Genomic DNA, 12046 nt, shown 5'->3' on the forward strand with positions numbered 1-12046 from the left:
CATAGGTCTCCCTTAGCAGTTGCTTGGTAGTGGCTGAGGAAGTAGAAAACTGGATTGTTGGAAGGGCAGTAATCTAGAAATACTCTTTGACCTGAATTCAGGTTACTCTTGTGGAAGTAGGTTAGTAGGAGGGTTATAAATTTTAAAATAAATAAAGCTTTCAAAGCTTTACCTGACAGATTTTATGATCTTGCTAAAAGGAAAACCTCATTCATGTGCCTGCACATCAGTGCTTCTGTTTTCTCTGATGCTTCAGGCCTCAGCTGTTCTCAGGCTCTTGCTCCCCCTCTCCCCCTTCCCCACGTACCTTTGGCTCACTTCTTTTAACATATGCTTCTCCTTCCTGACACAGCACCAGAAAACTGGGTTATAAACTAGAAATTGTCAGGCAAGCCACAGACTTTTCTAGAGCTTTGGCAGAATGGCAGCGTAGCAGCACAGCTTCGTGAGGCACTGACAGCTCCCACGGCTGCCAAATAGGAGAAGGGGAGGACAGTTGTAGGAGGTTGAGAAGCAATAATTGAGCAGACAGAAAATGGGAAGACTGGGTGGTGAAACCCTTTAAGAGGCCTGTGGGTCGTTTCCTTAATTCCATTTTTCAGCAGTGGTATTTAACGTGGTTGGTGCCGACGTGCCGTTGCGTGGGTAACTTCAGGAGCTGTTGCTGTACTGAAAGGCAGAGTAGCTCTGCCAGAAGGGGATATGACTCTTCTGCAGCTTCAAAACACCTCCAGGACTCCTCACACAGAACACCACAGTAATATTTCTGTACTGAAGCTGTTGAAGACCAAGAGCATTGCTTTATTACCAGTTTAGTTGTTCTTTCAAAATGGGTGACTCTGGTCTACTTGTAGGCATGGTGTGTAACAGTTGGAATAACTTCCAAAGTTTTGGAAGTGGTTTCTGCTGTAGAAGTGTGACTTGTACTTCAAATTTTACATTTTGTTAGTAGTTGGATGCAAACAAGTTTTATGGAATTGTTGGGCAGTTTGTCCAGGATCTCTAACCTGATTTCATCCTTTTAATATTCCTATAAATTATTTGTTCATATATCTCAAATCTAGACCCAGCTTTCATCTATAATTTTATCCTTATATTTCATCTATAATCTAGTCCATATGGCAGGGGCTGACTAAAGCAGAAATGTAGGTGCATTTTACAGGTGTGAATCTGCTGCAGAAGTTTTGGATATCGGGTGGATGCAGATCCCTGCACTGGAAGAGGAAGGCAATGCTCCACAGACCTCTCCTCTGCAGGGTGTCACCTTTGGTCCTGTGGATTTTTCCTCATGCAGTCAGGGTGAGCTGCAGCTGACGTTTGCTGGCAGCTTTGGAAAGAATTTCTGTATTTTGCCCTTGGTTGTCAGCCTAAGTACCATGCTTTTTATGTCATAGAATCATTTAGCCTGAAAAAGGCCTTTTAAGATCAAGTCCAACCATTAACCCACCATTGCCAGGTTCACCACTAAACCATGTCCCTGAGCATGTCATCTACATGACTTTTAAATCCCTCCAGGGATGGTGACTCCACCACTTTCCTGGGCAGCCTGGTCCAGGGCTAGACAACCCTTTTGGTGAAGAAATTTTTCCCAATATCCAACCTAAATCTCCTCTGGAACAATTTGAGGCCGTTTTCTCTTGTTCTGTTGCTTGTTACTTGGGAGAAGAGACTGACCCCACCTCACTACAGACTCCTTTCAGGGAGCTGTAGAGTGAGGTCGTCTCCCCAAACCTCCCTTCCTCCAGGCTGAACAACCCCTGTTCCCTCAGCTGCTCCTCACAAGACTTCTGCTCTAGACCCTTCCTCAGCTTCATTGCCCTTCTTTGGACACACTCCAGCCTCTCAAGGTCCTTCTTGGAGTGGGTGGCCTAAAACTGAACCCAGTACTCCAGGGGCAGCCTCCCCAGTGCCCAGTCCAGGGCCAATCCCTGCCCTGCTCCTGCTGGCCACACTAGTGCTGATGCAAGCCGGGATGCTGGTGGCCTTCTTGGCCACCTGGGCACACACTGCCTCATCTTCAGCTGGCTGACAATCAACACCTCCAGGTCTTTTTCCACCAGACAGTTTCCAGCCACTCTTCCCCATCTTGGAGCGCTGCATGGGGGCATTGTGACCCAAGTGGAGGACCCAGCACTTGGCCTTGTTGAATGTCACACCATTGGCCTTGGCCCATCGTTCCAGCCTGGCCAGGTCTCTCTGGAGCTTCTCTACCCTGAGGCAGATCAACACTCCCACCCAGTTTGGTGTTGTCTGCAAACTTACTGAGGGTGCTTGTAATACACCTTTGTAATGCTCCTATTAAGTATTTGATCTCTTGATTATCACTCCCCTGAGTGCTAATGACCCCATCCAAATGGAGGAATCGTGCTGTCCCCCTCCACTCTAGTGTCCCACAACTGATTCCTCATTTTCTTCCTATCTGGAGCAACAACAGCCCAGCTGTTGTGCAGACATCCCTGCTGACAGGAGCTGAACAGGAGGGGGAAGGAGAGGACAGACAGACTTCTTGCAAGTGGGTGAGAATTTGTGCTCCAGAAAAGTATGTTCAGATTGCAGAGTGCACGTACTCCTGCCTGTGAGATGGAAATAATGTGCTGACAGCTTGTGAATGTTGCTGGCTAAGCAGAGGAGCTCTTATTTGACAGGCACAAGAAGAATTTCAGGATGTAAATTTTACCACTGGAAAAACTGAAGCCCCAGTTTTGATATTGCTCCTGTTTTATGTGGTGTTGATTGCAATAGGTCATTTCAGAGGCACTGAGGGCATAAAGGTGCCCAGGAGCTCGGTAGGCTCTCAGATTTATGTAGGAATCCAGCTCAGTTCCAACACTCCCAGTACCACTTCTGCTGGGAGGTTTTCCACCTGCACCCTTGCAACTCACCTGAGCCTTGTGATCACACATAATAATTAGTGTAATTTTTCTCCAGAGTGGCTTCTGATCAAGTGCTGGGAAGGTGTAATTTGATGGAAAAACAAAACTTTCACATAAAAATGGAAGTCTGGTATTTGGTTTCATTTCTTCTCACACCAGCAGCTCTAAGATACTGTAGCATTAGAGGTACAAACTAGACACTGTCTCTTCTCCTGTGATAGCAGGTTGTGCTTTTAGGTAGTGCTTAAAATCATTTCCTTCTTAAAAGCTTGCACTCCTACATTTGGAAGCTGGTTCTGTTGTGGTAACTGGCACTAGAAGATCTTCCTTTGCTTTTTCATATCCCTTCCCTGTTGGTCACAGTTCCTATTTCAGCCCAGAAGTCAGAAGGTGGTTTCTCAATAAACTCAGTGTACAAGTGCAACTGTCCTGCAGTAGTGCTCAGACCACCAGTCAAGTCTATTCCAGTGCATTGGGTCAACATATATTGGCTCAGGTGTGATTTTTTTGGCAGCTTGAAGTCAAACATGAGCTTTAAGCCCTTAGAAGTCCTAAAAGCTGAAGGGAGATAGCAAGTAGCAAAAGGATTTGTGACTGAAGTTTCATGGTGGTAACAGTTGTCATAACAGGCATGCAACTCATTTGCTTGTTCTCTGGGGGACCTAAATGTGTGGCCAACAGTGTCATTTTATTTTAAATGTGAAGGAGTGGCTATCAGTGGGTATCAGGGTGCACTTATGAAATGACTGCAGCTTCATTCTGAAATCCTTATTTCTCATATAGACACTCCAAAGCTAAAGGGCTTGAGCTTGTGGTGGCTTCTGTGATTCTGCTGTAACAAGATGAAGAGCAGATACTGGGGTTCTAACTTTTTCACAGCTTTCTGTCAAGCACTGGTTTGACTTGACAGACTCTTTAAAAATACATTCTCAACACAATTTGATTTAGTTTACGTTGCTTGTCTAAGCAATGCATTCTTAAACAGGTCAATGTGAAATATTTTTAGCAACACGCAGTATTTTATACAGAGGTGAAATTGTGGAGTACAAAGTGTTTGCAGGGCATGACAGCTTCTCAGGTTAGCTCAGAAATTTGTATGGTGTTTACTTTAAGCGTATAAACAAGTCTCTAGGTGATGATTTCTGACAAATGAAAATAGGAGCTTAGCATCCTATTCCCATATCAGATCTTATTGTTAAGCTTATAAAGAACTATTTTTCCCCCAATAGAACTTATCAAAAAGAGGTTTTGAATAGAAACTGCTGCAATGTGACTTAATCTTTCTTCCATGTAACTCGTGACCTGACGCAGCCCTCAGGCTGGTGGTGACACAGTGAGCATTTCCTGTGAACCGTGAGCACTGCTGGTCCCACTATTGTTGGGCACTTTTTTTGTCTGGGAAAAAACAAACCCTTATTTACTAGAAGCCAGTGTCCTGTTTGTTTGTAGCTGGCTGGGAAATGCCATACTACGAGGGTCTCAGTGGCAGTCGTCGCTGCTAACAGAAGCTGTTGTTGTGTTTTGCTCTTTTTTCTCACTGATTTGTATGAGAGTCCTGAGTCTGCCTTGTGACCTGCTCCACATTCAGTTCACGGCACAAACACTGACCTTGTTTATCCAATATGGTTTTTTCCTCCTCGGTGTTTCCTCAGATTAGCTGTCAGTAAAAGGCTGAATAATAATCCTCCAGTTATTCTTCCTCCCCCAAGAGGCCACCAGGTTACTTTTCCAAGCTGGTGGATGGAGGCTTGCTGTTAGAGCTGCTACCTGGCAAGGCAAGCACGGCGGTGGAAAATTACAGACAAAACGAAGGAGCAGCATGGAACTAGTAATAGGACACAGCTGCTTTGGCCTTGGAGCCCACGGGTGAGTCCCAGCAGCCTTTGGGACCAGCACAGGCTGCGTGATACTTCTCCTGGCCATGCAAAGTCAGTCCCAGCCTAGCTGTAGCCTGTTCCAGGTGGGTAGAGCAGCTCTCAGCGGCCGGGACCTCTTACATTTGGCTGCTAGAGGCTGTGGCGAGGCAGTGGTGTGGATGACAAGCTTGCTGTGAGGTACTGCCTTGAAATCTAGTCCAAGCCAGCATCCCTACATCTGCTGTGCACGTCAGAGCCAGGATGCTGCAGGGCTGCTGGCCAGGCACAGCACCACGGCCAGGTTTATTTAAAGCTCCATCCTTGCCACTAGATGGGGAATCGGAAGGAACTTCTTGGTATCAAAATATTCCCTTTATCTCTTCATTTCTGCTCATCGTCATCTTCTTCTGGCTTGGATGCCTTCTTAACTGTCTTCCCAGTTTAAAACACTGTGTGAAATGGTGGGGTTCTGTGAGTACAGCAGGATATGTTTACACAGAGAGGAACCCTTGGGATGGGTATGTAGTTGCCTTCCTCGACAGCCTCACGCCCTTCGCAGGGCCAACTGCTGTGAAGCTTCATTATTGGAGCTCATTCTTGTGAGGCAGCAAACCTCTGGAAGTTTGTGTATACACATATACATCTATACACACAAACTGTTGAAATATTTCAATTTTTAGTTTTCTTACTTATTTTGCTTCTAAGGCCAAATCGTGCATGCCAACCTAAATATGCATATCAGGTATGCAGACACTTGAGATTCTAAAACCAGAACAGCCTCTTTTAATGGGAAAAAAATATTTTGGGGCTGGACTTCTCCTTGTCTGTCTGGAATGTTCTAATTTCTTTGAAAATGCCTAGCACTAAAGCAGACCTACTGTTGAAATGATGAAGGTCCTGTGGACTGCCAGTATGAAGCATAAATTTTATGAAGAACATCTGCAAAGTGTGTTTTGAAGCCTTGCTTCAGGGGACAGTGGAGATAGTGCTCAGTGCTTCAGAAAGCTCTTTCCTGGAAGGCCCATCATAGAACATGGCTGTGAGCTCTACAGAAATCTGACTTTCCAGCAACAGTGCTGAGTACAGACATCAGAAATGACAAATCTATACAGAGGGAGAAGGTTCTTCAAGAGGGAACTGTCCCACCAACAAATCCATCTTTCCTGTGCTGTTTTGTTTTAGCTTGCACATGCACCAACTTGCCACCAGGAATCTTCTCTAACCCTGCTCAGTAGTTTTCCATTTGAATAACCAACTAAATCCTAACCACAGTTTCCTTGCAGGAAAGAAAAGTCACAAACTTCTCTTACTAAATAACTCCTCCGAGTTCTGCACAACAGTATAGAAAACACATACTGTGATTTTGTAAACTGCTAGTTTATGCTTGTAGGAGAATTTCTAAGAGCCCCACCACTTCTGTTACAGTCCTATAGCACGACTTCTCCAGCAGGAGAAAAAAGAGGTTGTGCTCACGTTGATGGTTCCTACCATCAGACAATCTGTGGGAATTGCTTGTGTTTCACTTAAAGTTTATCCCTTTCCTGTTTACTTCGAGGAGCACTGAAAGCTTTTTAGAAATGCCTCCATTTTTCTTGGCATGGGGCTGTTAATTCTTGTATAGATTTTTATTGTGGCCTCTTTTTCTAAAGATAGATATTTTGGCTGCTGAAGAGTAGTTCAATAAAAAATATCAAAGTGGTTTGTATAAAGAAGGATCTCCAAACACAATGTTCTTGGGGTTTGAAGTGTCCTTTTTACCCCTCCATAAAAGCTACATCACTAGCTCTTTTCTGAAGTCTCTGAGATTCTTGTCTTTTGCAAAGTAAGCCTTTTTCAATGTAAATATTTGGATTTAGGTTTTTATTTATAATACTTAGGAAGATCACCCTTTTCAATCAGTGAAAATAAAGCCTTCTCAAGAAAGCATTTCAGCTCCTCTGACTCATACATGGAAAGATAAGACTTCCTAATTGGAGGCACGTAACAGAGATTGGGTAAAAAACCTTTTTTTCCTTTCTTTTACTGGCCTGTAAAATCAAACCAGAATGCAGGCCTTAATCTGATTTTGAGTTACTACATGCAAAGTTGACCTTGAAAGTACTGAAGTCAAAGTAATGCTGGCAGTAAAACTCACTGTGTTTTTTAATAACCTTAGGACGTTTTTATGACAGTTGGTTAACTGTGGCTATAAAGCATAAAAAGAAAAAAACCACCCTACTATCTTTCTAATTTAGAAATGGGCATTTTTTTTCAGTTGAAGGCAAAATACTTGCAAACAAGTTTGAATTCTCAGCAGAAGTCCTCATTTCAAATGGTTTAACTATTTCCAGAACTTTTTTTTTGTTAAAAGGTGTATGCCTTGCAGAGAAGTGCTGTTGTAGATTGGAGACACAGTGGTGGCCACAGGAACAGAGTCATCGAGCTGTGCAAGCCCCTGGGTCCCTGCATCTACCTGTCCCCAGTGTTTCCTTCTTGTTCCTGCTCATAGCCTCCATTAAAACAAGTCAGTTGTCTCAGTGGATGTTGGAATGTTAAGAGAGTCTCTTAATTGCGTCCATTTTACTCACCTTGATCTATTTAAGGTTGTTTATTCATATAAGATAGGAGGATGCTTGTAATTCTGGTAATGGAGCTCCTGCCAACCTTCAGCCCCTGTGTTTATTTAGAACATCTGTGTGATTTACTGCAAAACCTTCCCATCTCCCAAGTGTTTACTGATGGATGAGCTCCACTGAGACGTCCCAGCTCATAATTCACAGCTCACAACATAATTCAGAAAAGAAACTTCTGTTCTCAACATACAGACCTCTTGCAGGGATATGGCATCAGATTATTTCAGATACTGATGATCTGAATGATCGTGATGCTAGAGTGAAGATCAGTGGCTGGTTAAGCTATAGCTTCTAAGTTTAAAACAGACTCTGCAGTGACCTGGCATCACCCAGTAGCTCCTCTTTCCCATCATTATTTTTTTAAGCAGACAGCCCCATCCATGTGCCAGCTCAGGCACTGATGAGCATTGGCACCTTGGAGCAGGGGAGGTGCCAGTTAAATGCAAAGTGCCTGGACCTGCTGCTGTGCTTGGGAAGACTGTTGCAAGTATGTCTCAGCTAAAACTTCCATCACCAAAGAGCTGAAAAAGCTGAGCAAGAGGCAGTGGTTTGAACCATGGTGCGTGTGTACCAGCTCAGCCCGTCCCTAGAGATCACAGCCTGCTGCAGAGGGACTCAGTAGCTATGTGGTCAGTGCTGAGGTGGAGTCTCAGCCTCCTGCACAGGCCTTCAGCTGCCTGTAACAAGGAGAGATGGCCAAACCACGATGCCATCCCCATCCCACAGGGGCAGGGTGTTCATGGGCATATTTGGTCTCAAAACACAGGCCCAGCAGGTTCAGGAGAGGCAAGTCTTTTCTGTTAACTCTATACTCCTCAAGGTGACTGTCACCGTTAGCTTGTTCATTAGCTAAAGCTGAGTCAGGTCACACAGACCTCAGCCTCAGGGTGGACTTTGAATCCTGATGATGTAATTTCTGATTTAGGGGGAAAAAATAGCTTATTTTCCTATAATGCAGTCTCTGCATCACTGCAGAGCACACAACAGTCTCAGGAGAATCTTGATTTTTCTCATGGAAGTAGTCAGCATTGTTAGTCAAGATCTGATGGTACTTTAAAGAGCAGGAGATCAGACTTCCAAATTTGCAGCACAGGCTATTTTGGGCAGGGTTTGGTATAATCCTGCTGGGTGATGGGTGCCACAGTGTGCTGAACGGGGAGCAGAAGGCACAGGTTCATCTCCCAGCAAGGGTCAAATGCTGCCCACGCTCCCGTGAGGGTTTGAATAATAAATGCTTCTCCTTCCTAGGGTGAAGACACTGAGTGTTGGGGGGATTGGCACCAGCTGTACTGCGAGAAGTTGTTTTGGGTTTAGTGCTTTGCTAAGAACCGTGTCAGAGTGGTTCCCGGGCGGTGCTGCTGGGAGGAGGGGGAGGCAGGTCTCCAGGGAGCCGGGTGGAGCTGCTCCTCTGGGCCACTCTGCCATCTGCAGGCCAGCGCTCGCCGAGCTGCAGAGCTGCAGAGCAGGGCCTGGGCGCCTGTCCTGCCCCAGACATCACTGTGGGTAACAAGGTGGGGGGTTTATAGCTAATTATTGCATCATAAATCCCATTTGTTTCTATCTGATCCTGTCAATCATCACCTCAGTTCTGGCAAAAAAGCAAGGATAGTGGGGATAAGCAACCTACTTAGATTTCTCTAGAGTTTAATGAAAAATTGTTTGGGTGTTTTTTTTTGTCTGTTGATCATTTTCATAAGTAAATGTTTTTGTGCTTAAAAATGAGACGTTTCATGAAAGACAAATTCTGGTCAACATTCTCAGTCCATTAAAACTTTAGTAGCTCTTTCTGTTGGTGGTCTTAGATGACAGTATCACTATAGTATCCAGCTCCTGTTGAACGGTGAGAGTTTTGCTGAGAAGGGGATATGTGTGTGTGATGACCAAGTAGCTTTCCAAGCATCCTAAGGATCCTTGGTTTTGTAGTCCACAAATGGATAGAGGATGCACCAAAGCTATTTGGCTTCCACACAGCAGCCTGTGGCCACTACTTCTTCAGAGGGGCCATCCCCACCAACACCTCCATCCAAAAAAAAATCAACACACTCAGCAGCAGTGTGATATTTTCTGAGAGGAGTCACTGATTTACACTAGTGATTCCACTATTAGATACCTTTTTTATTTTAATACTTATTTCAGTAGCTTAACTGTATCTATTGTTGCCTTCTTACTGCCCAGGTATTTGAAAATGAAATAATCTGTGATTCCCTAAGCTGTTTGGTTTTTAACCATTGATAAAGTCTTTACTGGGTTGGTTTTGCTGTAGGTACATTACTGATCAGTTGACGGCTTTCAAAGGTAGAACGAAATTTCACGTGTAAAGTGAAACTTTTGGTGTGTACCACACACTCAGTGGTTTTTCCTCTTTGTTTTAGGTCTTCCTGAACAATACTACAGCCTCACTTGGTTCCTCAGCCCCATCCTGGGGCTGATCTTCACCCCGCTGATCGGCTCGGCCAGCGACCGCTGCACGCTGAGCTGGGGCCGCCGCCGGCCCTTCATCCTGGCGCTCTGCATCGGCGTGCTCTTCGGGGTGGCGCTCTTCCTGAACGGCTCTGTCATAGGTAAGGAGGGAGGAGGGCCCCTGCACACACCTCCTGCCGGCACGCCTGCTCTGCACCCTGCTGCAGGAGGCAGAGCTAACGGCACGCAGTGGGTTTGACTTGTTCAGAGCTCAGATGGTAGGAGATCTCTGCAGTGCTGCGTTGGAGCTGTTCATCCTGCACGTTTCTGTTCTGGCTCCAAAGTTAGGGTGCTGTGCTGGTGCTGTGTGACCAGAGCTGTGACTGCTCCTGCAGTGCTACTGATACAATGGTCCCCAGCAGTGTTTGCAGTCCCTGAGACCAATTGGGTCGATCCTTGACATGGGAAAATTGTAGCAACCTGTTCACAGGGAAATGTTTCCTGTTGTGATCCATTTTCCCTTTAATGCATATCTGGCAACACATCCTGTTTCCAGCATTATTTCAAAAATTATCTTTTCACTTTTTCTTGTGCTTTTCTTAGACCTGGTATTGAAAAAGTCCAGAACACAGTTAATATTTGTTTATCAAAAACTATGTGGGAAAATAATTTTTCCTGAGCCCTCATCAAAGCTGGTAAAAATAGTTTCCCTTGAACATAGTTTACTACAGAACTTAATCTACAATCTCTTTGTAAATTTAGTGTAGGAGAGGTGACAGCGAGTACGTTTGAGGAAATGTTTACATCAGGGTTGGACTTTCCAAATGAAAGGAACTTAGCACCTAATAATATCCTCTTGGCTCCCTGGGTTTTTTTGAGTTAGATGCAGCTCTATTGTGTAAAGTTTTACTAACTGAGGGAAGTGAATGGAACATTACCTTGGCTCAGCTTGTTAGCTTTTTAAAGCCAGCTTGGGCTGCCATAGGGTGGGTTTCAATTTTCTGCAACCTGCAACAGGACAAACTGTTCAGATGAATGACATTTAGCTTAGGCTTTTTCTTTTTAATTTACACAAACAAATATTAATTATTTGAATTGCTATCATATGGTATAGATTGTACTTTGTTATTGTGTCTCCAGGACTTGTCCCTCCTCCTCCAGATGTATGCAAGATGTTAGACTGCAGCCCTCTGACAAGATTTTAAGTGCTAAGAAGCTCTCACTGCCACACAGTAGTTTAGGTCAGCAGCCACCAGTGCTGGCAAGCCAACCTCACAGACAGTTTGTAGGCTTATTTTGAAGCATCTCGGCTTCTAATAAATCAGCACAAAATACTGTCTTGTATTTTTCTGCAGTTCTTTCAATAATACAGTCACATCACTTTCTAGAAAGCCTGTGCTTTCCAGATACTCCAGTGGTACTTCTGGGCAATGAAACTTCTTGAAAACACAGAGGTTGTTGCAGTGCCCCACGAAAGAGAGCTGTGTGCTTTGTGCATCAGTCCCTGGGATGTGGTTGTGGTAGATTTTGGGCAAAAACCCTCTTCTGAAAAGCACTTTAAATACTTCTGTGCCTCTCCCAAGGCAGCCTGGAGCAGACTGAAGTAAGAGCTGTTCCATGGTCATCATAAAATGCCTTGATCCAGAAGGGACATCAACAGGGCATCTAGTCCAACCCCCTGCAGTGAGCCAGGACATCCCCAGGTCTTCTCTGGGGATACCTGTTCCATACTAAAAGACAGCAGTTTGCAGCTAACATTGAACATTCAGTTTACATCAGCTTAAGACAAGCACCTGATCTGCTGTTGGGAGCAGATGCACAATATGGCAAACCAATATTGGTCTTTCTCAAATTGAAGTTCCTGAAATGGTGGCTTGTGTCACTGTTCAGAGAGAAAAGGCATTGCCTCCCAGTCTCTCCCAAAAGGAGTTGTTTAGGGGTTTGCAGAAGAAGGCCTGGTTTGTAACCAGATTTGCTTCCAGATGGACCCTTTATCCTTTCATTGTCCATCTTCTTCCCATTTCATGTTCACAATTTTCTATCCTTAGTCTGAAGTGATTTGCAATCCTAATTTCATCTGGGGGCTACAGGAGGTGCTGCAGAAACTGAGGTGGTCACTTTTCATAACCCGGCTGCTGGCAATAGCAGCCTTAGGGAGGGGGACAAGGAGAAGAAAGAGATTCATCAGTCCTAACAGTAATGCAGCCACATCCCAAGATCTGTGTCTAGGTTTTGTTCAGCCCTTGTTCTCTCCACTGTTCAGGTGTCCAGCAAATGTAAAGCACTGACACTGTTGGTGCTTCCT

At 44.7% G+C, this 12046-nt stretch overlaps 1 protein-coding gene across 1 annotated transcript in view; it reads left to right on the forward strand.

The window, feature by feature from the left end:
• Window positions 1-12046, forward strand: part of SLC45A4 (solute carrier family 45, member 4) — a 32755-nt gene that overhangs the window by 15845 nt on the left and 4864 nt on the right. Inside the window, exon 2 of the mRNA XM_008936860.1 lies at window positions 9714-9902. Within this exon, the coding sequence (XP_008935108.1) occupies window positions 9714-9902 (189 nt within the window). The remainder of the gene's footprint in view (window positions 1-9713; window positions 9903-12046) is intronic.

Source organism: Merops nubicus, unplaced genomic scaffold, assembly GCF_000691845.1.
Source record: "Merops nubicus isolate BGI_N331 unplaced genomic scaffold, ASM69184v1 scaffold853, whole genome shotgun sequence".
NCBI classification, from domain to species: Eukaryota; Metazoa; Chordata; class Aves; order Coraciiformes; family Meropidae; genus Merops; species Merops nubicus.